This window comes from Poecilia latipinna, unplaced genomic scaffold (genome assembly GCF_001443285.1).
Source record: "Poecilia latipinna isolate Pla-1442-1.1 unplaced genomic scaffold, P_latipinna-1.0 Scaffold301, whole genome shotgun sequence".
NCBI classification, from domain to species: domain Eukaryota; kingdom Metazoa; phylum Chordata; class Actinopteri; order Cyprinodontiformes; family Poeciliidae; genus Poecilia; species Poecilia latipinna.
The window spans coordinates 221474-249265 of NW_015112917.1; the positions used below are offsets into that span (position 1 = coordinate 221474).

Here is a 27792-nt window from a genome sequence, read left to right on the forward strand (position 1 = left end):
TTCCTCTGGTCTTATCCTGGTGGTCTTGGCTGCTTCTCCGATTAATGCTCTCCTCAGCCGTCAATTTAGCTAAACTGCTTTGTCTTGGCAGGATGGCAGTTGTGCCTTTATCTATGCATTTTTCAATAGATAGAGCATTACTCTGTTACATGTATGTAGGTTGGGATACTGACCTGTCTGCTGTAGTACTTAAGTCTTTTCTAAATAAAACTCCCAGAACAGTTTTATTTATAAAATTATTACTAAAAGGCAGGTTATATTTACCAATTAAATTAGAGTAAAACTGGTTAAACACAAATGCATGGCACAATTTTTCATCTGTGAAACCACATATTTTTCCTTCCACTTGACATTTATCTACAACTTTGTCTTGTATTGCATAACATCCCAATAAAATACTTTAGTTTGTGGTGGTAATGTAACAAAAAGTGGAAAAGATAAAAGAGTATGAATACAATTGCAAGGTATTTAATTTCTGGCTTCTACACAAAGTGAAAAACGATGCATGTGAGGTTACAAAACCTCAGAAGACAATGTTTTATGTGTTGGCCCTATGATTAATTGTTGCCTCTATTCTATTTGCAGTAGAACAAAGCAGGAATGAAAAAGAATAAATTTAACTTTAGTAACATTTTAAGCTAAATAATTGTACCATTAACAGAACAACAGGCAAAACAAGCCTAAACACTCTGTGGCAGGAAATGACACACACAAAAAGCAAGACGAGAGGTTTGTGCTGATAGAATAAAAGTCTTGATTTATTTCTGTTTATCTATACATTTAAACAGGTGTTCCTGAATGCAGCAGGAGAAAAAACACAGAACAGGATGCTAAGCGTCAAAGAGTTGCTCGCATAGCAGAGGTGTGGCCGGTTTAGCGAAGACATGTACACTATCGTTTATATCTATAAGATTTCCTGTAAATGTGGTTTGCCACTGGGAGGCTACAATAGGGTAGAGGAAGTGTTTACTGTAAGAGTTTTGAGATATTTTTTTTCACATTATTATACCAACAATAAATACTCCATGAAGTAGAAACCCTGTCTTTCCCCAACTACAACTGCAATGCATTAAATTCTACAGATAGGTATACCAAGCAGCCCTGTGTAGCTCAGTTTAATTCAAATTAAAGAGCTTAAACGTAATAATAGTTCAGTACAGATTTGTCATATCGCCATTGTCCTATTTGACTCAATCTCAAGGCTGTGCAGACACATTCAGTTCTCTCCTGCTCTTTACCTCGGTGGTTGGCCCTCCATCCCAACAGTGATGTGGTACCAGGTTAGTTATTCTACACCTGCATAGGAACTACAAACACAACTCTCCCTGGGCTCAACTCTCCCCGCAGGCCGGAGGAAAGCTCACTGTTAACCGTAATAAAACAGTCCAAAGAATGGCTTAAAAGTGCTTCCTTGAAAACCAGCTGCTGTGTCTAAGAACACGCGTTACTCACAGTAGAAGAGGCGTCAGCATGACAAAGTTAAGTTTAAGAAGACAGAAACGAAACGTGTACTAACGTGTCTCAAACACTTTTGGCGCAGAAAACAAACACTGAAGCGCAGCGGGTCGGGGGAGAGGGGGGGGGAACAGGATATAAGAGGATGTAAAGCACTTTCTGCGAAGAGAAGATCCAGAGATATAAAACTGAAGGAAAGCATTTACAAAGATACACAGAGAAATACAGAGAAAGTGAAGGAAAAAAAATCAACCGTTATGACTGACAAAGTAAACAAAACAAGTGTGATAAAGCCCCATTTATGTTTTTCTTTACACATTCCTAATTCCTGCTTATATGGGTGTGGTAAAAACCTTTAATACAAATGGACCCTGATGCACAATGCAAGGTTGACCCAAGTGGAATATGGTTTTGCCGAGGGCCTTTGCTACTGTAACGCACACTGCTCCCTTAACCATGTACCATCTACTGTATGAAGATAACCTGATCTAACCAGTAAAAATGCATATTTCTGGAAAAAAAAAACAAAAAAAAACGCACGTCAACAAAAGGAAACTGACAGAAGCAGATGCACCCACTTAAAATGAACAACTTCTGAGGTACTTCTGAAACTGAGAATATTACTACTATCTACAATATTTGGATGGATAGCATATATTTTTGATACAGTAATAGCAGGGTTACCAGCCTTGCAAAAACATTTTGGCTTCAGGATTTTGATTAGTTGAGGGGATAGCGGCGGTTAACACACCTGAATAACACAGAGCCGTATGACAATTAAAAACATAGAAAAACAGCACCATTTGAGGTCCGGTAGATCAGTTTTTGTTTTTCTCAAACTGTTTGCTGGTAGCACCGTCAACCAGTAAAAATCTCAGATTGCAATACAGAGACAGAACACAACCATCGATCAACTGCACAACATAGCAAAGAGCAAAGATTTATATCCATATATATATATATATATATATATATATTCAGAGACAACCCCCTCACACAGAAACCCCCTTTACAGCAGCATCTTTAAGCGGATAAGAAAACGGATTTTGCTTAAGAATGATATTTGTGTATTGAGGTGTTTTATACGCTGTACATGTTGAGAGTCACCAGCTATACCTTTTCCTATAGATTTCTTTGTTTTTTTAATAATATACACACATATAGTATACATTTACTGACAAACACCAGAGTAACAATGAGGTAGGACGGTGAAGTTGGATGAAGTAGAACCGGTTTGTGGATCGTATACAAAGTTACTGATACCTTTAAGAAAAATATATGCTTAACAATGTATATCTTTGTATTTTTTTTTGTTTTGTTTTACATTGTATCTGAGGCTCAAACAGTAATATGTCTGGTTAACAGTATGGCTCTGCAAACTGCAAGATATCCATCTTGCTCAACAGAGTGAAGCTTAAAAACCCGGATCACTCTTTCCTCAATCGAACTATGAAAAAGTAAAACAAAGCCCCATCGTTTTGAGAAGCTCCTGACGGGTATTCACAGCGTGAGCCATAAAGCAGGTGAGTAAGGAACAAGAAGTGGCACAAGAAGAGGATCATATCCAGCAGGTTTCCTTCCTACAACTGCTGCTATGGTGGTGTGTTGTGTTACAGAGTCAAACTGGCCTAAAATAGCCACGACTCTCTATTCCAGGTTGTGTAATATGCACGGTGCGTTTACGAGTCGGCTGCCAAAACTTCTGGTACTCTATTGTCAGATTGGCCGTGTCATCGCAGATTAGGCTAAATCTGCGATGGTACAGCTTTCATCCACTGAAGATGGTTTTAGTTAAGGGATTATAGGTTTTAATCTCTCTCCAGGAAACCAGACTTTCAAAACGATGATGTAATAGCTCTATAAATGCTCTCTTTAAGCATCGTTACAACCACGCCCTCTTTTGGCATCGAACAACAAAGAAACACAAACACAGTACACAACAACGCATCTGAATTTCAGTAAGGTGGCTTTGCACAGCAGAAAGCTTTCTTTTTTTTTTGTTCCTTTTAAATTGCAAGTATTTTCAATACACGTTCCAACATGTGAACCACATCTTACTTTGTACATAGAATAAACCAAACAAAAAAGGGGACTCTGGTTTACAAAAAAAAACAAAAAAAAACAAACAGACAATCGTCACCATTGCGTGACTTTGTTATTCACTAAGCCCCAATACCTTTGCATGGGCCTTTTTTTTGTGCAAACCCAGCTGATTCCTCAGTCTGCATCCAACTTTTATCAGCTTCATCATTTAGTCCTCACAGTTACAACTCAGTTGTAAAAAATACTCCATTGGAACTCTATATAAGTAATATTTGTACATGTGAACAGCATGTAGATGTGTTAAGTTAAAGCACGATTTCCAGTCATCTTAAACATGTCAAAGGTCAAGTATTTAAACTGGACATTGCTGTTTTAAACCAACTTATTTGTTGCTTGGCAGTCTGCCAAGGTCGCGGCTTAATATCCAGTAGGAAATAATGGAGTAGCTGATTCCAGTCTCAACGTCATTTTTTACGAATCTGCAGACCTATTAAATCTTACAACTAAACGTTGAACTTACCAAGCTTATTATGGGGCGATAGCTTTGCCAGAGTCATTCCAATAACTCAATTTTGTTTTAATGATATGAAATAGAAACCAAAATGTCATAAGGTGCTTCATGAGAATAAAAAATGACAGTCAGGCCCAAACATAAAACTATCATGACAAACAATGGTTTAAAATTGAAGAAATTGCAGTAAAATTTAAAGTGCATTCAATGTAAAACATATGAGCTGATAATTACTGCATCTTGATATTTAAGAGCCCGACAGTTTAAGAATAGAGATTTTCACTGATTTAAAGTGAGGGTTACCAAATATCACAATGTTGTTCTAATCTATAGGCTCTGAAATAAACCCGTTCTCCGTCTTGTTCCTATGGGATAACTTTGGCTATGAATGAGGTGGATTTGTTTTCTGTTGGTAGACTCAACTGATCAACATTTGGATACAACAACTAGCTTAAAGCCAATGATTCATATAAAAAACAAAGTAAAAAAAAACAACAACAAAAAACAGGAAACAGATGGATGCGAAACACAACATAGAAAACACTGCATCAAATATGATCAGAACCTTTAAACTGTGATACGACTAACCAAAATATGTCACCAAATTTGGTGGCAAACATATGCATCTGTTTCTATGCCATTTGGAGCATAAAGTAGCTTAACGAAAGGCTGATATGAAGTTGTGATATGACACAAACCAAGACAGACAAACGGTAAAAACGAGAAAAAAAATGGGGAGAAATAAACTGAGAGACATCCAGGAATTACGAGTGTGAAGAGGATGAAGGTTTGATGGGCAGCTCTGCAGCAGATTCACAGTTAGCCACAGCTAGGTCACAGTTGAGATTTCAATCTGCAGCATTTAGTTCCAGCCTGCAGACAGCCACACAAACCGTTTCAGATCAAAACAATATAACAGGAGAGAAAAATCCTATATATTTATATATATATATAAACATACACGATAAAAGAACATTTGAAAACTTTTGATGGCATAGCTCAGAGGAAATTGTCACTGGAGCAACCTTACTATTTTCCCCAGTGGTGTGACTAAAAAGAAGAAAGGGTTAGGATGGGATTCAGCAGGGCCAGACAACCTTAAAAAAACAAAACAAAAAAAAAAAAACAAAAGAAAGAAAGAAAAGCAAAATAGTGCCTCAGACAGCTTTACCCACAGCTTTCACAACAAGATGACCTGGACTGCGCAGAGCTGTGCTCTGACTTTCACCTGGCCGCTAGTCTGGTTCACCTCAATCGAATGGTGCAAACCACACATAATAATAGTACCTGGCCAACTCTTACATTCTCACAGCAAAGTGCAGGTGAAGCTTCATCACTTCAGCTCACAAAACATTTACAATCACAGCTTACTTTTAAAATAAAAAAAAATAAAAACCCAGAGACATATATGTCCCTGGAGATTGCCGAATCCATTTAAGGCTTTTCAAGGCATCAACATGCCTGTACCGCAACGACTCTAGACTCAAGTTTATTCAAATGACCAACACTGACGCAGAAATATTAGAGATGCACCAATAAACAGGTGAAGAATCAGAATTGATCACTTTTTATTTAACCCTAAAGTTAAATACTGAAAAATCTGATTTTTTTTTTTGCTTGTTCATTAAGTTTACCCAAACTAAAAACTCTGATTTTGGCCTATAAATGCATCACCCCAACATCGGCTTCTTTGGTTCAGTTTGAATTTATTTAAAATCATACGAAGAGTAGGGGAATATGACAAGCTTAAATTGAGGGAAAAAAAAACAACTTACATTTTTAGTTGGATTCAAAACAATTATCTCTGTCAAAGAACCTGCAGCTCGATGTTTTCTCTACTATGTTTTGGAAAACGGGTAAACTAAAATTGGTGTTGGGTGAGAAAAAATCTGACTGGTGCATCTCTTAAATATATTTCAATCCTTTCATGTCCTCATACGTTAGTTAACATGTAAGGTTAAAAAAAAAAAGTAAAATGTAGCTTTACTGACTCAGAAGTTGGAGTCATTCTTTCCAACAACCCTCTCTAAGCCCTCTTCTCATGAGCAGATGTGTTAAAGGAGTTAAGAGACAGCACACATTCAAAGGTAATCTCTTGGAGCAAACCGTCATATGGCTGTTACTAATTAAGACTTGTGCATTCGAGACCCTGACGTCCCATTCTTTGCATTTCGTACCGACACTCCGGTCCCCAACAGTATAAGACCCGGCGTTAGCAAGCATCGTCAATTACACAGCATCAGAAGACTCTACCTACAGGAATAATCTCTTACTTTTTAAAAGTTCCAGGACTCAAAATGATGTTCTGACACAGAACAATAAATTAAACTATCACATCTAATCTCGCTCTCTCGACACATATGCACACACCTCCATTCCAATGCATTGGTAAAGCTTATAAAAAAATCCACTCACTCCAACTCACGTCAAACTATTTTGTGTGCTGGTGGGTAAAGCTGCCTGGCAGCCAATAAAAGAAATGATAAACGTGACGCTCGACCTATAGGGAGATGGGATAGGACCTGTGTGAAAGAAATATGACAGCTTCTGGAACAGTGACAGCAGTCCCCAACCCTCCCATAGCAAGTCCCCTAAACATCCTGCGGACCACGCGGGGCAGAAGGCGCTGATGTGACAGTTGATCACTATATGCCATCGTAGGTGAAGTTCTCCATCTTAACCGTCTGTCTGATTAGCAGCTTGGACTCCCGTCGCTCCTCGTTCTTGATGGACTTGTTGATGTCCATGATCTTTTCACAGATATATTTGTTCACTTTGGACAATCTCTGCGTGATCTCAGCGCTGTCGGCCGTTTCTTGAGACACTCGGTCGTAGAGACACTCTGGGGAAGGAGCGAGTAAAGCAGGTCAGTGCATCCGATGAGAAGACCCTCATCTTATTTTTTAATGTCTGCTAAATACGTACTCATCTATTTACTTTAAAAACGAAATTCAAAGTTCAGACTTTAACTGTGCGACAGACTGGCGACCTGTCCAGGATGTACCCCGCCTCTCGCCCGGAACGTTAGCTGGAGATAGGCACCAGCACCCCTCCCGACCCCACTGAGGGACAAGGGTGTTCAGAAAATGGATGGATGGATGGACTTTAACTGAGCTTACCTCTGACTATTTTCAGCTTGCTGGGAGACAGTGGAGGTTTGGGCAGGGCGTCTTTCTTCTTTTTAGTGGCCACACCTGTGACACTACGGTTTTTAAGGGTTTCAGTACCCCAAATCATTACAGCGAGGTTCTTTGTGAACTTTGAATCTCCTTGGGTCCTCTGAAGCTGGTGCCATTTCTCTTCCTCCACCCAGATCCCACCCCCCAGATGTACCTGGAGACAACATATGTAAAAAGCGGATTTTAAGTAAACACTGAATGAATGTCGTCATTGGCAGCAGCAATTACAGTCATGCTGGGTTTGTTTTTGGTGAACGGGAGAATTAAAAACAGCAAACACACAATTATGATGCACTTTTTAAAAGGTTCAAGCAAAGCATTCATGCATTTTCACTGGAGAGAAAAGGATACAAAAACATGTTACAGATAAACATCTAAAAAGTGTGAAGTGCATTAGTTTTCAGCCCCCGTTACTCCAATAACCCGAAATAAATTTGCTGCTACCAACAGCTCTCAAAAAGCACTTAATCAGTAAAAAAGCTGCTCTATGGAGATTTCAGAGGTTTGCTGGGATAAATAAACACAGACGGGTCAGGGTGAATTTAAACAGAGCTAAGTTGTAAGTCATATCAAATCTTTGATTCTCATGAAACAAGGTGGTGGCAGCATCTTGCTATGGCGGGTATCTTTCTTTAGCATGGACATGAACGCTAGTCACAGTTGATGGGAAAATGGATGGTATTAAGTACAGAGCAATTCTGGAAGAAAACATGTTGGAGGCTGGAAAAGAATGGAGACTGGGGCAGACTACCACAAATACTGTACACCAAATCTACAAGAAGATGGTGTCAAACTCCAAACCTACACCAGTTTACAAATCTGTTGAAAAGACTCGTTTGCAGCTGCATAAAATCTGATCCGCCTGAGCTTGAAATTTTCTGTAAAGATTTGCACCAGCTTTTCTTCAAGATAAAAAGTTGCTTATAGAAAGTATTGACTCAGAGAGCCTGAATAAATATTGGATTTTTGTTTGGAAAATGTGTTGTAAACTTAGTATCAGTTGATCTTCAATTCATAGCAATGTACTATTTCGTTTTAATCCATTATAAACATCTTAGTGCAGAGTTATGACATACATAAATGTCCAAGAGTTTAAGTGGTTTGAATACTTGAAGCTGCTTTATGCTAACGATCATTGTGCCAACACATGTTGCTATGCCTATTTGCAGCAGAAAGCCATGTGACCCCAACATTGCAATTCCTCATTCAGTCTAGTAATGATTTTTACCTTTCTTTGAAATGAAAAGAAAATGCTGCAACAGCCATTGACAGACCCCATATGTTTTAAAATAAATGCCACTTCCAAGTATTTCTTCAGACTGAGAAACTGAGAAGGCTGGATGTGTGACCAATTTAAAATCTATAAGGGTTTGGTATCAGCTCAGGTTACAGCATTAAACAAGATGGACCAGTGAAGCAGCGATGATAAGTGTGTTGTCCTGTTGTTGGCCCAACACTCGTTTGTAATTCTTCGAGTGGCACTAATCCCAGTAAGAGAAATCAGCCCTGAAGAATCCTGGAGAGCAGAGTCTGAGCTGATGTTGAAACGCCGGCCTCAAATAAATCCACTGTGATACAGTCCAGCTTCCAGAGTATCAGCAACTTGATTTATTTTATGACACGCCTCTCGTATCGAAGGCCAGTTATGGTTTTAAAGAGTAATAGTTTGGTTAAAACTATGGGGTACTTGTAAACAATAAGTCCAACCTACAAATAAATACATTTAAACTCGTAACACACGCATCTCATCTGTTATATGCTGCCAAATGTAAAACCTATTGCTGTCATTCTGATACACAGTTGGGTACAACTGCTACTTCTGTTTAATGTACAATCAAAACGACTTTAAATTTATTAGCTCACCGTTATGTGCACGCGGTAATGTGCGGATTAAACCAAACAGTGAATCAAAAACTTCACCTTTACAATTACACTATAAACCATTTGAGCCCCGCACAAAACTTGAATTAGAAACGGTGAACAACAACGTCAAGTCAATGTTAAATGCTTTAAGAGTTCTGCTACTTGATCTGTGCAGCACTAAAGTTGCTGTGGGTAATGCAGACCAGACTGCTTTAAAGGGAGGCCAATTTCACCTGCTATAAAGTAAACAAACTCAGGTCAGAGGTCGCAGCTTTGATTACCTACAATATCACTTAGCCTGTCGCTCTCCACACAATGCGAGTGAACGTCGAATAAATCACTGCAAAACGGCGAAAGCCGATTGCCAGGCCAGGGTGACTGACTTGGTCTTAAAGGTGAGCTAATGCAGCAGGGGGCAAATGTGTGTCTGTTTTCCTTCTCCATTCTCTTATCACTGTAAAGTCTTTAGGCCAGAGTCCAAAAAGCTTTTCCCGGTGAGGCTAATGTGCTTCAGGCTGCAAGCCAGCAGACAAGCTTTTTACTGGCCTTAAGTTAGACAAGCCTGTTTTCATCCTCCCAGCCCGTTTGCTCTCGTTTATCTCTTTCTCACCATCTACCCCTCCTCCTTTCCTTTCCTAACCTCCCTTTGCACTCTCACTAGGCCTAACCTGTCAGTCACTTTAAAGTCTTCTCGTGCAAATAATTAATATGGGTTCCCTGATGTAGGAGCGTTCTAATTTGCAAGTGTTCTTCACGCTTGAAGTGGCCACGGACCCAAGAGCTTGTAGTGCCCCCCTCGTGCTTCCCCTCCCATCATCAGAGACGGGGCGGCTGGTTGAGTTACAGCAGTGGGGGGAAGTAAAGAACCCTAACAGGCTAATAAACACTGATGATGTTGGCTGGGCTTGCAGGAACAATAATAATCTTCTCAACCTTGTTTACCTGCTAGGACAGGGCAGCAAAGGGGAAAGGACTGATCAGCGACGACAGCATGTTGCACAGTTTGTGGTTGTTAACAGGGAATGCAGCGTTTCCTGCAGAAATCAGCCCGCTTTTTACGGTCACGCACAAGCAAATGGGCAAGAATACCAAATCAAGAAGGTGAAAGTTGTTAGGGGTAGTTAGAGTCATGTTCAACTTTTGCGGCAAACAAACCACGGCTTCACTGAAGTCAGACTTTTAGAGTGCCAAAGTTATCCAGATGGAAACTAAAACTGAATAAATCAACCTAAAAAAAAAGAGTTTATTCACAATTAATAAAATATAAAACTACTAATTGGATCTTAAGCTAATTAAAGTCTGAATAATCCTATTCATTCAGTATTTCTTAAGTAATCTTATGGATAATTTTCTGCAGGGTTCCACATAACTTTGGTGCATAACATCTAAATTCATACCAGCAGAGATAAGTCCACTTCAGACCAAGTAGCTTCACTAGAGTCATATCAGCTTCAGCCTCTGGCTTCGACTGGTTAAATTCATGAGTGACACGCACATACATTTACAATATGTCACAAATATGAAATATTTAATACATATGATAAATTAAATAATTTATGCAAGTATATTCTTATTCAGATGGGTTTAATTATCTCACTGAAAAACACATCACTGCTTGTACAACGTCTTCCTCGTTCCAAGTTATGAATGTAGGAGACCAGTGACCAGACAACTAAAAACAAGAAGTTTTACACAGAACATTCTAATTCCTTGTAAAAGATTAGTTTAATTTATGATTAGACGGAAACATAAATCTTTACAGGTGGCACCAAGGTAACGATTAAAGTGCTGAAATAAATTTCTGGCCCAGTCAGACTCACCTTCCCATCGTTGCAGGTGTACACCGTTCTGGGTGATGGCGAGTAGCTTGAACTTGTGTTAGCTTCTTCCCTGCACGTCTCCTGGGCCTCAACTATAGGTTCGACCACTTCAGCCTTGATTGTCTGAGTGCCATTGTCGTGCATAGGCTCTAGGAGACAAAGGTGACATTCAACACCACAGAGACAATCACTGGATCTTCATTTCCAGCCATCAGCCATTTCCTGGTGGTTAAGTAAATATGAAGAAAGAAGTTTTGGTGCAGCTGGAACAGCGCGTTTTGTTTGTTTGTTTCCTGTTCTTGTTCTGGGCTACCCCGTGGCCTGACACAGTAGCTAAGCTGTGCTGGTAGCTGGCCATGCTAAGCTCCAGTGCAGCTGATGAGTTTTAATATCAGTCAATGATGCACTTTATTCCTGGACCGACAGATTCCCAGGGCGCTCTAATCTGTAGCCGAACCATTAGATGGTCCAACCAGCTTCTGTTTGCATCTGCAGGGAGTCTAATCTAGACACCAGCTTAGCTTTGCACGCTGCTTTATGATACCACTAATACTCCCAAGTACATTTTAAAATCTTTTGGTGCAAGTCTTATCTTACAAAAATATTTCACTTAAAACTTAAAGAAGTGCCCTGTGCAGGCTTGTGATAATTGAAGCAAATAAAATCTATTTGAAACAACTATTTTTCAAGTTAGTTTTTCACTCAGCTAAATGTCACGCACAGGTAAATAACAAATATTAAAACTTAAGTGAATCAACTTATTGAAGTCTCAGCTTGACAACTACAGGCTCTTGATGAATGTTTTGTAACAAAACAAAATACAAATTATGTTTTTTATAAAGTATTTTAAATAGATGAGTGCTGCTTTTCAATAATTTCTCAGCCAGTTCTTTCTTTCCATGTCTTAACACAATGTCACGGTGAGAGCAGGCCCTTCAACAACCTGAAGTGGTTTTGACAAAAAAATACTTGCAGCTAAAACTAATTTTTCAAACCAGAATTAGATTTAACGTGATCTTAATTTGACCAACTTGTTTTCTTTCTGACTGGAAATAATGTAGATTTTCATTCAAATGTAGTATTACAATATGCAGTAAATTACAGCAAGACTTAATTTATAAAAAAAAAAGAGAGCATGGCTGAAAGTATTCATAGCCACTGCACATTGCGAGTGTGTGTGAAAATGTTCTTCACAACTGAATAGTCTTTGTTGTTCTAAAGCTCAGTAATTACACGGCATTTTAGGAACAGCTGTTTTCTTCAAACAGCATTTCTCTGCAGTGGCTCAGTGAGGACCTGTGGCTGCTCACAACTCAAAGGACTGTGTATGTACAGAGGCCACAGCGTTAAAAAAATGACCACCCTGCATCACCATCACAGGCCTCCAGAAGGATGTGGGCCAAAGCATCTCAAAAAACAGACACCTAGCAGATACTGTATGCTGTACAGTATCTGTCCACAGCGACAGACCAAACACGATCCTGGTTCTCTGAGAGAGCAACACAAAACTCTGCTGGGCCTTTTTTTTTTTTTTTTATAGTCAGATGAAGCAAAAATATTATTGTCTGTGCACGATAATGTAGCCTTGACAAAGGGGAAGCAATCAAACCCAAGAAACAAGCTTGGTGGTGGGAACACAAAAAAACGTTGAGTGTGTTTTTCAGCAAATGGAAATCTAACCAAAGTAAAACATCATAAAAAGGAAGACTACATCATCATCATCATCATCATCATCATCATCAGCTGGCCTGCAAAGAAGCTTTGTCTTGGTGACCCAAAACACAAAACTTAAGTGGTGAAGAAACTGTTAGCTGAGGAAAAAGTATTAACGATTCCAATAAGGAAAACGTGAAAGGCACTAAAGATTAGAGACCTGGAGCTCATTGAGAAAGATTAATGGTCAAAGATAATAATGGAGACCTGCAGAAAGATGGTCAGTAATTAGGGCATTTAGTTAATTTAATGGCTAATAAAGGCTTTTCCAGTGATTATTGCAAAGGGTATGAATACATGGCATTTTTAGTTAGAAAATAACTTATTCTTTCCACAGTGATACCCCAGGTGCATCATCTTGTCAGAGATGTCCATCTTCTATCCAATCAGAAAATAACTTATTGCTAGACTAAAAGTAACCATATGTTTATCAAAATAGAATCCAAAATCCATTCATTTTTGGGATATAAAGAACTGGTCCTCCATAAATAACTTGTTAATGCTCTTCTCTTTGTGCTATCGTATAATTTATTTTTAATTCCCCAAGTCAAGTTGAAAACCTGTCATCAATGTAGCAGACTGCCAGTACCTTCCTGCAGAACCAACCAAACTGCACATCCATCCATCGTCTGCCTGAAAAGTCAGAATTAGCTTCTCAACACAAACTAAGAATGCGTTCGTCTGAGTTTGACAAAACATTTTCCAATAAGAGCTACGTTAAACTTTTCTGACAAAACCATAAATCGTCAGAGTACCACATGTTGTGGATGGACGGCTGTGTGTCCGAGTGCATGCTCTTGTTTTCTCACCGCTGCCGAGTCTCATGAGGAGCACGTCCTGCAACCTCCTGTTGAAGTCCCTCAGTTCTTTGACTTCAGTCAACAAGCTGCCGTATTCCTTCAGCTTCTTGGCCTGCTGCACCAGCTGCCTGCGGGTTCTCTCCAGCTCCTGCTGCAGTCTCCTCATCTCCTCCTCCTGCTGCCTGTAGCTGTGAACCAGCTCCTCGTACAGAACCCTCGGAACGACTGCCGCCACCACCTCCGACACGCAATGCGTGTCCACCTCCAAATGTTGCTGCTGCTGGTGATGATGGTGATGGTGATGATGGTGATGTTGCCGATGCTCTGCCTCCATTTCTTCCTCTTCGTCATCTGCGTCCTCTCCCTCCTCGGCCAGCCGGTCCTCATCCAAGTCCTCTTCGCCTTCCATATAAGAGTTGGCAGCGTTTCGTTCCAGGCGAGCCACTACTGCGGCGAGGCTCTTGGAGGAGTTAGAGAGGGGCTTTCCATGGTCTTGAGACAGGGCCTACACGAAATAGCAGGTCAGAAAAGGCATGGGACAGATACAGGGCATTTCAACTGCGACCAAAAGCAAACCGAGCATGAGAGGTATGAAACTGTAATGACACAAGCGCAATCCTAAACCTCAAACAGAGGTCATGTCCGATATAAGAACTGGGTTATACTAGAGGTGGATGACTTCAGAAAATCCCGACTGCAATATATTTGTTTTGTATTTTGATTATCCAGATTTTTCTTCCTCCTGTGCATTTTCCATCACCATTTTGTCCCCACTGATCTCCCTGTGCTTTAGCATCCTTATCACTCAGCTACATACCAGGTGTTTATAGTCAAAATTCAAAATACTTTATTGATCCCAAAGGGAAATTACATGTTTTTGTAACTCAAGATTCTTCAAAAGAGTTATTGCAGATTGTGCGATGGCTGTGGGCAGGAAAGACCTCCTGTAGCGGTTTGTATTGCAGTGAATTTGAAGAAGCCTCTGACTAAAGACACTCTGTGTCAGGGCTGTAACGATTTCTCAAATGACTCAAGTACCTCGATTACTAAAATTCCTCTAGGAAAATGTATCTCTCTCGGAGCTTCGTTAAATTATGTCTTATTATTTAGCGCAGAGAGCGAGAGACGATTACTCGATTAATCGTAAAAATGATCTATAGAGTACTCGATTACTAAAATATTCTTTTACAACAGCTCTGCTCTGTTTTTCTAAGACAGTCTCATAAAGAGGGTGGTCAGGGTTGTCCATACTTTTCTTGATTTTATGTAAAATCCTTTGCTGCATCATCATCTCCAGAGGTTCCAGAGTCACCAGAACAGAACCAGCTTTCTTTATCAGGTTGTTGAGCCTTTTAGGTCCCTGGCTCTGATGCTTCCACCTCAACAGATGACTGCAGAAGAGATGATGCTCTCAACAACAGACTTGCAGAAGATATGCAGCATCTTGCTGCAAACCTTAAAGGACCTTAGCTTCCTCAAGAAGTCCAGTAGGTAACATGAGAATTTTTTTTTTTTTTTCATAAAGTGCCTTAAGATGATATTTGTTGAGAATCTCCACTTTTCCAAAATACCAGAATTGAAACATTTCTTAAAAAAAAAAAAAAATCTTAGCCAATAAAAACTGTATATTGTATATTTTATGCTCTCAATATCCAATGTGGTCAAGCCTAGAAACATAAAATACTTTTGTGAAGTTAAGGTTTTAATGTAATTTAAAACATAGGACGTATAGGAAAAATGACAAATCCACATCAGCCTATACAGAGACATGGGAGAGCCTGCAATCTGTTTGTTTTGACTGCAGATCTCAGTAGGACCAGAGGAGAGGAGTCACCGAGTTCTGTGATGAGCCGCTCAGCGGATTTGCCGGTGAAAGGGCAGCTGTCCAGAGTGCTGAATTTGTGTTAATCCACCATATGGTAAAAATAGCGTAGGGGATTTTGGATGTCAGCCAAGTTTATGGAAATGTAATATTAAATCATCAAAACACAAATGGAAGAAAGACATATGGCAATGTCAAATATGTAAACATCAGGCATGACTTAAAAACTGATTAGGTGAAGAGTGATAATTAACTAGAATCTGACTAAATAATAGTTCTCATATTTCATTATCTTAATGCTTTAAGACTTATAGGTTTATACTGGAAGTGCGTAATAAGGACGAAACTATATGCTCCCGTTTCTAATAAATCACCTGGTATAAATACATGAATTATTCATCTACAAAAACATTTGATGCAATGCAAATCAGCCAGTTTATACAGGTTTTGCCTACCTTTTTATGCCTCAGGGGTAATCTCTCTTCTCCGAAATTGTTCTCGATAGACTTTCCTGAATTCCTGATTGACATCTTGGGAATTTTCATCTTCTTTTGGATTATACTGTCTTCAAATTCTTCTACTGTATCTGCAATGTCGTTTAGAAAAGTTACATATATTTACAATGAAAGTAGTCTATCAAAAAAAAAAAAAATAACCCCAACGTTGCTTTGTCCCCTTATTTTGACCTCACAAAACAAACTTCAGCGGTATAGAGGGGAAGCTTTTCGGTGGACTGCGGTATGAGCTTTGACATTGTTCTCATCTCGTAGCCCATGCAGTTCACTTTCAGGATTAAGGACGCAGCTAAACTTCTAATGCAAAAGAAAAAAACGACTGTGTGTAAATATCATTTTACTAGAGCAGGATAACGTTTCGCTTGTACTGCTCTCACGTTATCATTATGTTTCCAAACTGACGGGACTTTGTCATGCTGACTGATGGATAGACGTGTCACACGGAAATGACTGCAGCACCGCACAAAGCCACAGCAGCTAACAGGCTAACCGCATCACAAAAGCTTTCGGGCTTTCACAAATCCACACGGGAACTCTCATAAAATGACAGATGAATGAATGCGTTCATAATATGGTGATAATACCATGTCCGCTTTCATTCGGCGTCTCCTAGTTAGCATGCTAGCGTAAGCTAGCAGAGTTAGCTTCCTGGTGTAAACAATTGCTTTGGCTAGACGGCGTTGAAGAACACCCACATAAACCACTAATAATCATTTACAGAAGAAGAACAGATTAACAACAGAACGAGGGGCTACACGAATAAAAACCTGCAAAGCACCGACAAGCTATCACAGCCTCCTGAAGTTAGCAAACATTACTAGCATGGCTTACTAGCTAGAGCGGAGGACGTTGTTGTTGCTGTCAGATTCCAGCTGATCACGTTCTGACGGATCCACCGAAAACACTCGCTTTGACAGCTCTGCCACCCACACGCACGGCATCGTTAGTTGTTCCGTCAGATAAAACGAGCATTAAACCCGATGTCGTCCGGGTGTCAGGAGGAGTAACTTACCTGCAAGGGCAAGGATCTGTGCTTCGCACGGCTGGCCTGCGCAGCCATTCTCCTCAGTTCTGTGAACCAGATACACCTTCTGATTATCAAAATCTGTTCTGTGCAGAGGTCTGAAATCTTCGATGGTTGAAACGGGTAACGCGTAGCACATATCGTCTTCAAAGAACCTAACAAAAGCATACATTATTTAGTTCTCTTTGGTCCTGCACTTTGGATATGGTTGACAGTTTTTCCTCACAAAGTATTAAAAAAAATACACTCATGGGGGGTTGGGGATGGTGTCGGCGCTCGGCTACTCTTGCCTGGTCCACATCACCAGGGTAGATCAAGGCAAAAGTAGTAGACATACCTTTAATCTTAGAGAACCTTTATATGTTTGTTGTGTTCGCTAATTCTAGGATTCCTACAAATATTTCTTTCAAAACGACATCATTTTCTAGGATAAAGTATGAGATTCTCACCATATTATAACATGAGGTAAAAATGCCACTATTTTTTATTTCCAAATACCAAATTGTAATTGTAGTAAAAGCCGTTTCCTTTTATCATGTAAAACTTGGACAAAATTTAAATTAATAAAATTGTTATATTATGTTTCAAAATATTTGAAGATTACCACAGGGAAAAAAAAAATCCTCTCCAATTTATTATTTAACCACAAAACAAATAATGATGGACAGAAAAGATCAAGTAAAACATATCTAATGAGTTTGGATGAGGAGAATTATTTCACTTTTTATGTTTTTATTGCATGTGAGGTGAGACAAAAAAAATACACACAAGGTGGAGTAAAATAAATGAATAAATAAATAAATAAATAAATAAATAAATAAAGCATATTTTAGTGACACTCTGTTTTACTAAGAAACAACTTATTTTAATAGCTTTAATTTGTAAAAGCTATTAATTTTTCTTTTAAAATTAATTTCTAAAAGAAAAGAAAATGTTGCTTTTTTGTCTTCATTCATTTCTGATGTTTCTGATGAGAACATTTATTACCAAAAATGTCCACACTTTTAATTTGATCTGAAAACATAAAAATAAAAAACTGACCCAACAGCTACAAAATAAGCGCTAATCACTGAAATTTTAAAGTGCTTATTCACCAGAATACTATGGATTTGTAAGTAAGCCATTGTGTTTACACCTAGATAATGGTGAACAGATGATGGCTACTCAGATTCCAAGTTGACCTTTAATTTGGGGCTGTTTTACTGCTTCATTTTGCTTAGAGATTATCCAGGGGTGGGCAACTCCAGGCCTCCGGTCTCCTGCAACTTTTAGATGCGTCTCAACTTTAACACACCCGAGTCAAATAATGAGGTCGCTAGCAGGACTCTGGAGAACTAGAGTACACTTAGAAGGTGATTCAGCTGTTGGATTCAAATGTGTTAGACCATGGAGACATCTAAGAGTTGCAGGACGCCAGCTATTGAGGACCTGGATTGCCCACCCCTGTTATAAACCCTTTAAAGAAAAATTAGAACCAGACTTTGTTTTTGTTTTGTTTTGTTTTCTTAATCAAATACAGATAGTAAAAAGTCACAAAAGTTTTTATGTTTTGTTTCCCAACTAAAGTGGACCCAGTTTAAGAACTGCAGACATGTCCAATAAGTATGAAGCAATAAAAGTAGTAAAATGACTCTTTTTATTTTTATATAACTGCATTTGTCTGCAGGTTTTCAGCATAATGATCAATGAACCCATGTGGGTTAAACTTAGACTTGTATAGAAATGCACATTTGAATTTTTTTAGATAATACAATGAGCAATAATTTTAGGAAATACAAACATATAATTATGTTAAACATATAATTAACTTTTGCTAGTTTTAGTTATGGACATAAAAATGCTCAAATATAATTCCAAGCTTTTCCAAACGGCAGAAACCCCATGATTTAGAACCAATTGTGGTGCTGCGTACGAAACCAGCTGAAATTTTGATAAAATGTCCTCTCTAAGCACATCAAACAATTGTAGTGATCAGAGAGGACATTTGAAACTCAGGAGTCATTAAAAATAATCTCTCTGGACACCAATTACCTCTCAGTTTGTCTTGTAAGGGAACCATGTGATGGAACTTCAGTGAGAAAAGTTCCCAGCATGATCGCCTGCCCAGTTAAGATGTGATCGGTCCCTATGTTCATTCATGTGGCCCCTGCTCCTCATCTGTCCCTTGTATCACACGCAAAACACTTAAAGACAGCTGACAGAAATGAACTCTTTGTTACTGTAAGACAGCCAGGTGGTTTCTACAACAGGATGGATTTCTCTCAGTTGTTACTCTAATAGAGGGCACCACAGTCGATAAATGACACTAACAATTTCGTTCTGCTTCGGCTGCTGTAATTGAAAAGCAACTGATGCAGAACAATATGGAGGTTTTTTTCTGCCTTTCTCTGATATGTGTTTTGTGGTTTCAGGCATTTATTTAGTTATGATTATTCCAGTTTCAAATGCCAACTTCCTCGTGATGTTTGTTCACTGTGCTGTGTAACAGGTCCAAGAGTCAGATGTACAAGAGAGTTTCAAAAACAAAACCAAAATGTTGATTTAATTACCCTAAATGTGTTATTTATTTATGCAGTTTAGGTTGTGTTGAGCAGTGGTCTTTTAGTTGAAGTTATAGAACTGAACACATTCAATTACAATCACAGAAGGTGTATGTATTTAATTTTTGTATTTTTCATATAGTGTTAACGAACTGAGAGGTCCTCCTTCATATGACTCCAGGTTTATTGAATAATTTTTATTCAACATCTAGAACTGTAAGAAAACAACATTTCATACAATTTTGCAGAAATTAGGGAGCCTTTTGGTGTTTATGAAGATAAAATAATAAAAACGTTTTTAATGTCACTCTACAGAAGCAAGACTTCCTGTAAGTACAACAAAATTACAAACGCTACGTTAAATGGTAAACAGCTTGTATAGCGCTTTATTTTTTTTATCAAGTCCAAAGGACCTCAAATCACTTTACACTGCATTCAGTCACTCACACACACAGTCACATGCTGAATCAAGGGTAGAAAGGGTGAAATTTGAAATTCAACCCAATCTAAACGGACCAAGTAATGTGAGTTATGCAGCATATTCAACGATAAGATAATAACAAACATAATGTAAATGTGAATTTATTTGGTGAGAGGTCTGGGCATGGGGGCATTTTTGAATGTCCTCCTCCACTTGTTGACTATTTTACATACAGTGAAGTCACTGATTTTAAATTATTTAAAATCTTCAGTCCCCTTAACAAGCCCACAAGCTGATTCAGTTTTCTTCACGAAAGAGTTAAACAGCCGATTAGATACCCTGAAGTTCACTCTCACTTCGACACTCAGTAGCACACCAACCAAAATATAGTCATCAAAAGTGGGGCTGTCCAAGATATTCCTCGTCATTTTATTTACTTATATTTCACAAAATTTTCTTTGAAAGGTTTTGTTCAGTTTATATATATATAAACTAAACAGTTTATATATATAGAACACACACACATATATATATATATATATATATATATAACACCCTATGACACAAGCTGTCACAGGGTGTCCTAATTTTTGAGCGATTAATACTTCCCGCATTTGGTTATTTAGAAGATTTTCATCAAATGGAAGTTGCATTCCCTGCCAAAATGAAAGACACTCAAAATGTCAGATGCTGTGTGCTCTTTTTGTGTTGTGCGTTTGTTTTTCTCCATTACGCGAATTAAATTCACAGCTGCTATTCATTTACTAAACCCCGAATGCTCCGTTTTCAATAATTAGTCATGCACAAAAAAAAAAAAAAAAAAAAATCCACTCTTATTTTGTTCTAAAATATTGGCATGCTAATTAACCGATGATAAAGCTATTCATTAAAACGCGAGCAGCAACTAAAGATAAAAATTGAGCAGCCTTATCTGCGTGAGGAAGTTGATCGGCTGAAAGCTCGAGTCAGGACAGAAGCCAGACATCATGTCCTGTCTATTAGCTCCACACTGCCAGGCTCATCTATCTTTATTGGTCATCCATTAGCCTGCATTAAAGGGAGACATGGGATAATAGCAGTAATGATGCCGATGATGAAATTAGACACACGTCATCATTGCAGCCTTGCGACTGGAATCACAGAGTTCCCGCAGACAGACGGACAGATGGAACCGCAGCTGAAGTTAACAACGCCTGTATGCGTCGCATGAGACAAAAAAAAAAAAAAAGACAAATGAAGTGCAAGATAAAAATCTCAGACCTGCGTACAGTGCTTGAAAGAGAGCGTGAAGTGTACAACGTGAGAGAGCTGATGGAGAGAAAGCACCTGTTCCAGTCTGCAGACCGGACAGATGCTGGTACAGGTGGGTGCGTGAGGACTGTTGGCATGACAGGCACTCAGGCAGGCGGGTTGCAGACAGACCCAGCAGCGAGACAAAACCCATCATTTAATGACGAGGATGAGAGATCGAGCCGGGAGAACTTTCCCGACGGATCCTCCGAGTTTGCTGCAACGTGAAGACGTGCTTGTCTGGTTTCATGATGATGAGTTCACTTTCAGAATCCGTCACCACTGCTTACCGTCCGTTTTTCAGTTTTACTCAAAGGCATCCCAGACATTTTGCTTATTATGCCTCTTAATTAGCCACGGAGAAAGCATTCACCAATTTAAAAAGTGATAGTCCATGAAATGAACACCACTGCCTCACACGAGCGCACCAGGCACTGCGGCGGCAGGGCCTGAAAACAAACCTTTGACTGAAACAGAGGCACAGACTCAGTGAATAAATCCTTCAATATGTATTTAGAAGAGCATCAGCACTGGCCCCTCTGCCATGCTGTGCACACTTAGTGATTCACCCCAGAGACATTGATCTTCTTCATAAGGGACATAATGACCACCAGAGAAATACTGATCATATTTCAGCACCAATCAATTCAGTTCATTAGGGCCGCTTTACCTCCTGCTACAGACCTGTATTGATCCCACCACTGTCACCAGACTGTTATTCTCTGCTAACTAGATAGAAAACTTGCAAAACTGTTATTTATGCAGTCAACAATCGACCACAGGAAACAGACAAGCATTAAACCTGTATAAAAAAAAAAAAACCCGGCTTCTTTGTGGTAAAATAACATCCATCTTTTTCCTTTCTGCGTTTGCAACAAAAATGTCAAACAAATCACGAGAAGTTCGGAAAGTACCAAAGCTGCCACCAGGTTTTAGACAGAGTTTTGTAAAATCTTTCCCACCATCTCTTCTCTAACCTTCACTTATCTGGAAGCCAGGTGAGCTTGCAGCACATGTGGGCAGCTTTGGTGTGCTAGGGATGCTGCTCATCTTAATGGTGTTTTTTTCTTTTGTTTGTTCTTTTCTGCTACCTTTTCCTTTTTTCTCTTACTCCTTCCTCCAAGGAGGCTGTCAGACAGAGACGCCAGCAGCCAGAGACCTTCTCTTTTCCGCTGCCATTGCTGGCAGCAGGGAGCCGCTGGGATTGGACCGGCGACCACAAAACGCGCGTCATCCAGAGGGGTAGCCAAGCTCAAAGGTGCGCAGCATCTGACAGATAATAGCGGATAAAATCGGGGCCAACCAGCAGCTTGCTTCTCACTGGGCTGATTGGAGATCTGTGTGGACTAGGCTGGGTGGGGGATAGGATGATAAGGGGCGGGGGTAACACTGATGAGGGCCAATGTGATTTGAGAACTAACGGCCCGTATTTGACCACCATGCAAGCAGGAACACACACACACACACACACAAACTGAAGTCAAGGACAGACAAGGTCTCTGATCTCAAATCCCTTCACAGAATCACTGCTTCAGCTTACGGTAGACTTGGAGGAGGTGAAGATTGATTCACCTGTACAGATTCACTTACACAGCGTGAATCTGTTGCGACTTCTGTGTCTAAGAAAAGCAAATCCATAGCCAACATTTGTTTTAAAAGTTTATTTCCCAGCCAAAAGTTTGGTTCCTCTCTTAAGCCTAAATGAATTGATAACTTTATTTTTCCTCAAATACAAAGCATATCCATACCCTTTATTGATAAAATATAATTTCTAAACATTTCCAATCTTCACAGGGAATCCTAACATCTTGTGAAAAGCAGGACAGCTGATGAAAAGAGCTTCGATGACATGACTGCAACGGAGACATCAACAGCCTTTTAATTATTTATTGTAAGTCCCATCATTATTGCAACAGTTGCCATCATTATGTTTTTGTAACACGATACAACTTAGTTTTCCACACGGGCCACAAACTTTAGTCCTGAACTCATCAGAACAGACCAATGTCTTTTGTTGAGTGCCCAGCATGGCATGTGGGAAAGTACAAGTTTTATTTATTTTATTTTTTTTAAGCTTTTTCCATGACAATTGCTTTCATCTTGCAATTTTCTCATAAAACACAGTTGTCTAATAGTGCTCCTGTAAATATATTTCTCACCTGAGCTGTGGATATCTCCAGAGTTACTGCAGGCATCTGGATACTTTTCTGATTTCTATTGGTCTATCGGTTTAGGTGGAAACTTATTTCTTGGTAGGTTTTTCCATAATTTGTTCATTTTGAAATGATAAAATGAGCTGAGTTTAATAAGGTACTCACTGGTTTGGATATTGTTAACCTAACAGTGATTTAAACTTCTCCACATCTTTGTTTCTGATCTCTCTGCTTTCTGAAGAAAAAAAAAATAAATAAAAAATCAGAATTCATCCTGAGATCATTCACACACACGTGGACTATTTACTAATTAGCTGATTTCTGCAGCAACTTAGTTGCACTGAATATTATTTAGAGGTATCACAGTAAGGAGGTCAGGAAAGAAATACACTGTGCATTGTCTAAAGTTTGATTAGGAAAAAAATAAAGTAATTAGCCATTTTCCCTCTAACACCAGCTTTTGAAAACAACTAGTCTATCATTCAAAATTTCTCTGAGACACACTAAAGTTTTTGACTTGAATGTGACACAATATGCTGTAGTGTAAAGGGTATGAATTGAATGCACAGTGTGTCACAAGCCATGCATCTCCTTTGGTGTATTATGCATCATTGTTATGTCAGCTGCAGCAGTTGTAAGGCCCGGGGCACAAAGCTTTTTACAACTGTGCCTCCTTTTCTCTGCCGCAGAAACATGTCCAGTAAAAAAATGTTTCCAAAAACAGCACAAAATTCAAACACAAGGAATAACTGGACAGTAAAAAAACAACATATACATCTGTATCATTCCTTTGTCTCCAACAGAGGTCAGTACAAAGTCATTCAGACACAAACAAGACAGCAAGAAGACATGGAGTGCTGAAGAATGTCCAGGAGTGAAGGGACTAAAATAGATGCTGTGGAGGTGGTTTTCTGTCTGCTATTAATTTGTCGAAGATAAAGTCTGACCTGGCTGCCCACAGAAAGTCAGTTAGATTTGTTAATATCCTGATGATTATTAATTTTCTTCTGAATACTTGAGGATGTGTACCCAGATCTAATAGTGATTGAGGAACATAGAATGAAAAGCTTCAGGTCAGGTAGATTTTGTGTTTAGCTGCAGATACTCAAATCTAATTATGGAGAGAAGAACCCCTCCCCCCCCCAAATCTGAAGCATTTAATTTCTTCAGAAAACTGACACATTTCCCCTAAAGTTTGTACTGAGTTTTCCTTCACAGAAAAACAAAAAGTTTGTTAGCCAAGTGCCCAGATGTTGTGATAATTAGCATCCTAGGGCCTCCAGAGCTAAGATGATGCAAAAGGCTGCAAATATTGATCCAGGAGCTGTTAGGACTGACATTGTACCTCTACACACACACATTCAAGAGTCCAAAAAAACTCAATCCTTCAGCCGTAACACAGAGACCAAGTGGCATCAACCTCTATTATCTAGTCCCTATGCTGCTAACACAAAAGGCTCCCTGGAACAAAAATCCAATCAGTCCTCTCTTGGAGGATTTTCTCCACAGCAGTGCTTAGCAACACTGGTGGCTCTGCTGGTGACAAAGAAATAATCTCAGAGCCCACAGCCGGCACACAGACTGTTTACTGCCTCCATCACATCGTCCTTTTAGAAAGAGGACGAACAGTCTGCGCCTCTAAAGTATATTGTCATTTCAGTGTCCTCTCAGTTAAACGCTCTCTGCCTCTCTCTCCCCCTTTTATGCATGGAAAAGCATGAAACACATGGCCGGCTGTGTGTACAGTCCGTGAAATTACCACATTTGCAACACAGGGAATATTTACTTTAAGTATTATGAATATAGGCTTGACAAAAAAGAACCATCAGGCATATAGACGGGTGACAGGTGTTAAATAATTGTTTGAAAATAAATATTTTCAGCAGTCTGTTGCCTCCAACACCCCCGCCCCGTCCTCCCCCTCTCCTCTCTGACTCCTATCTCTCGCAGTACTCCATTCTTTGGTAAATTATCACACTCGTTCTCCATTCATTAGCATGCTGCTGCTTATTTAGCTACGCTGTTGAGAAAGCTTCAACAGAATCAACTGGAAAATACTCAATATGAGGCGGGCAGCGCACACCCGTCTCCCATCCTCTGCCCCCACCCTCCCATCTATCCATCTTTTGTATTTTTTTTATGGTTTTTTTTTTTTTTTAACTACATCAAAATGGAAGCATGGTTCCCTATAATGAGGAGGAGGGAGATAAAATATGCAAATTTACCAAGAAAGGATATAATTAGGGCAAGTAATGGGAAGTGTTGTTTTCACAGCTGTTCGTTTACACAAAAGGCTGATAGCTATTTTTCATATAAATACTTTCATTCTTGGCTTAATAGCTATCCACATCTCTACATGTGTACAAAGGGAAACAAAACAGCATCTATAACGACCATGCAGAGATTATTCCTCAGCTAGGTTCTGTAAACCAGGAGGTGAACATCAAAAAAGTCTGAATCAACTAAAATAGTGTTTGGATATGATCAATTTTAGGTTGATCATCTTCAATTGGGGACCCCCTGATCACAAGTTAACATCTGATATGCGTCTAGTTAGTTGAAGACCATATGCAAGTTAATTAAATATTAAATCAAATAAATATATTTTATCATAAATAAATATATTTTATCATAAAAATATATTTAAATAAAATATATTTTAAAATCGAAACTTCTTAACCATTTAGTCATTGTTTTCCATCATAAGACCCTGTTTCACACTGACTGCTCTCTCACACAGTGTGACATCATATCTGCCCCAAATATTAGTGACTGCTCGGTGCAGGAAGGCAAGAAAAGAAACATTAAGAATGCTATTATTGAATTACATGTCAAAAATAAAAATGCACTTGGAAGCAAAATTATATATATATAAAAAAACTGATTTCAAACTAGCCACAAAATAATAATATATAAAGTAAATATGGAAAAAATCCACATTATATGGCAAGGGCGGGTTAAAAAGTGCAATAAAAGTGCAACTTCTCCATCAAGATCTTTGCTTTTTTTTTTTTTTTTACTTTAAAATGTGTTTTTACAAAAAGGTGTGTAAATGAATAGGAAATGGAAGCTTAATGAATAAATGTATGTTTTTTCACCCCCATTTCTTCTAAACTCAAAGGGGAATTGGTCTGGCTGATAAAGATCAGCTGATTAAAGTCTAGACAACAACAAAAAAAAAGCCTCTAACTCACAAGGGGGTTACTTTCCATTTATCTGCAGGAAGAAGAAACAAAGATTAATGCACTGACACAGGCATCTTTTTCTATCAAAGTAAAGTTAATAATGACACCAACTTGAAGAGTCTGTGTTTCAGAGGGTAATACAAGCAGCTCCTGCAGATACAATGACACAAACCTTAATGCAATTAGCACAGACAAAGAAATGAACATCCTGTGAAAAGCAATGGTGCTACTCTAACTAGGACAAACGTAAACTTATAACCTTGTGTGTTTTTGTTTGGCTGATCATTTTATCCAAGAGTGATAGAAAGATATTGGTGGAGAAATTATATAAAACTATGCATTACCAATGATTACATGTCAGGGTCATTTAGTTCAAAGCAACCAACAACTGTGCTGTTTTCAAGCAGACATTGTGCAAAATGTAAAAGTGAAAGTGATGATGAGACATCAAAGAGAAAGATGAAGTCATGAAACAAGGAAATGAAATTATCTCTGCACATCAAACAAATGAAAATAAAAGAGAAGCTTTATTTTTACTATAATGGCAAAAAAAAAAAAAAAGACGGGGGCTAGATTTGTTTTTAGCTTCAGGGGGTTGATTTAGCTGGCAATAATAAGACAACTAAGCTGAGCCCCAACCATTATTTTACAGCTCCTTATATTCCTAATAGTGTGCTTTTTATTAACTGTTGCCCCTCCTGGCAATCTGAGCAATTTTAAGAGCTAACCTGGTATGAAACCCCCCGATTGTATCTCATATTCCAGTTAAAAGCACAATCTGGATCAGATTTTTATCCCTGTTTAATTTAATGGTTAGAGTGTATTTTGAGAATTTTAGGGCGGCAAGTCTAGTTCTCAGCATGACAACACCGAGCGCACCCTGAGCAAAATCACTAAAATTAAATCACTTGCAATGTTGGTTACTAAGAAATGTTCATTAATATTTTGGATGTTAAATGTTCGCACTCAGGGGTAGAAAAAACATGGTGGCTCAGCTAAGTGAGAGCTTTTATTACTCCATTGTACTGCTGTCTTCAACAACTTGCCTACAGTAAACTAACAGCAATTTGAACAAAATTTTATCAATTATTTAAAAAAAAAAAGCTGGGGCCACACTACACAATCTTTTGCATATTTTTTTTTATTTTTTTTGTTTGTTTTAGGTAGGAAAATTTGTTTGTTGAAGTCTGACAAAACAGCTGAAACAGAAAAAGTTAAGGCAATATTTAGAGCAGTCCTTCGTTATACTACTCTACAGCACCTCTTCTATGTAGAAAATCAAAAATAGTCAATATTATCAAATGAATACAGCTGAACTGTTTAAGGAGATACTGCTTTTGATATTGTTATTGCTATTGATATTGTTGTAACGCTTCAGATCTAAGATATCGTTAGTGCCACCCAAACATCTTTTTTTAATTTTTTACCAAGTGGCAAATTAAGTAAAACAGAAACTTC

General features: G+C 38.7%; 2 protein-coding genes across 3 annotated transcripts in view; both read right to left on the reverse strand.

The window, feature by feature from the left end:
• agbl4 (AGBL carboxypeptidase 4) overlaps window positions 1-27792 on the reverse strand; it is a 221390-nt gene that overhangs the window by 72790 nt on the left and 120808 nt on the right. The window lies entirely within an intron of this gene.
• bend5 (BEN domain containing 5) lies at window positions 741-17258 on the reverse strand. Of its 2 annotated transcripts, none has more exons than XM_015034508.1 (6): window positions 16734-17258; window positions 15662-15792; window positions 13394-13889; window positions 10872-11020; window positions 7129-7342; window positions 741-6851 (listed from the first exon to the last, which is right to left on the reverse strand). In XM_015034508.1, exons 1-6 carry the CDS (start codon window positions 16915-16917, stop codon window positions 6655-6657), a joined length of 1371 nt encoding a protein of 456 aa, XP_014889994.1. In that variant the 5' UTR covers window positions 16918-17258; the 3' UTR covers window positions 741-6654. The 2 variants fall into 2 exon arrangements, with proteins under 2 accessions (XP_014889994.1, XP_014889995.1); XM_015034509.1 differs by lacking the exon at window positions 16734-17258 and adding an exon at window positions 16553-16703.

Excerpts from the sequence above, each read along its gene's own strand:
- bend5 (XM_015034508.1), bottom strand. The coding sequence starts at position 16,917 with ATGTATGCTTTTGTTAGGTTCTTTGAAGACGATATGTGCTACGCGTTA. Across the intron at positions 13,890-15,661 it reads TACCCCTGAGGCATAAAAAG|GCCCTGTCTCAAGACCATGG; the intron begins GTAGGCAAAACC and ends TATTTCGTGTAG. Across the intron at positions 11,021-13,393 it reads CCTCATGAGACTCGGCAGCG|AGCCTATGCACGACAATGGC; the intron begins GTGAGAAAACAA and ends TTTGTCTCCTAG.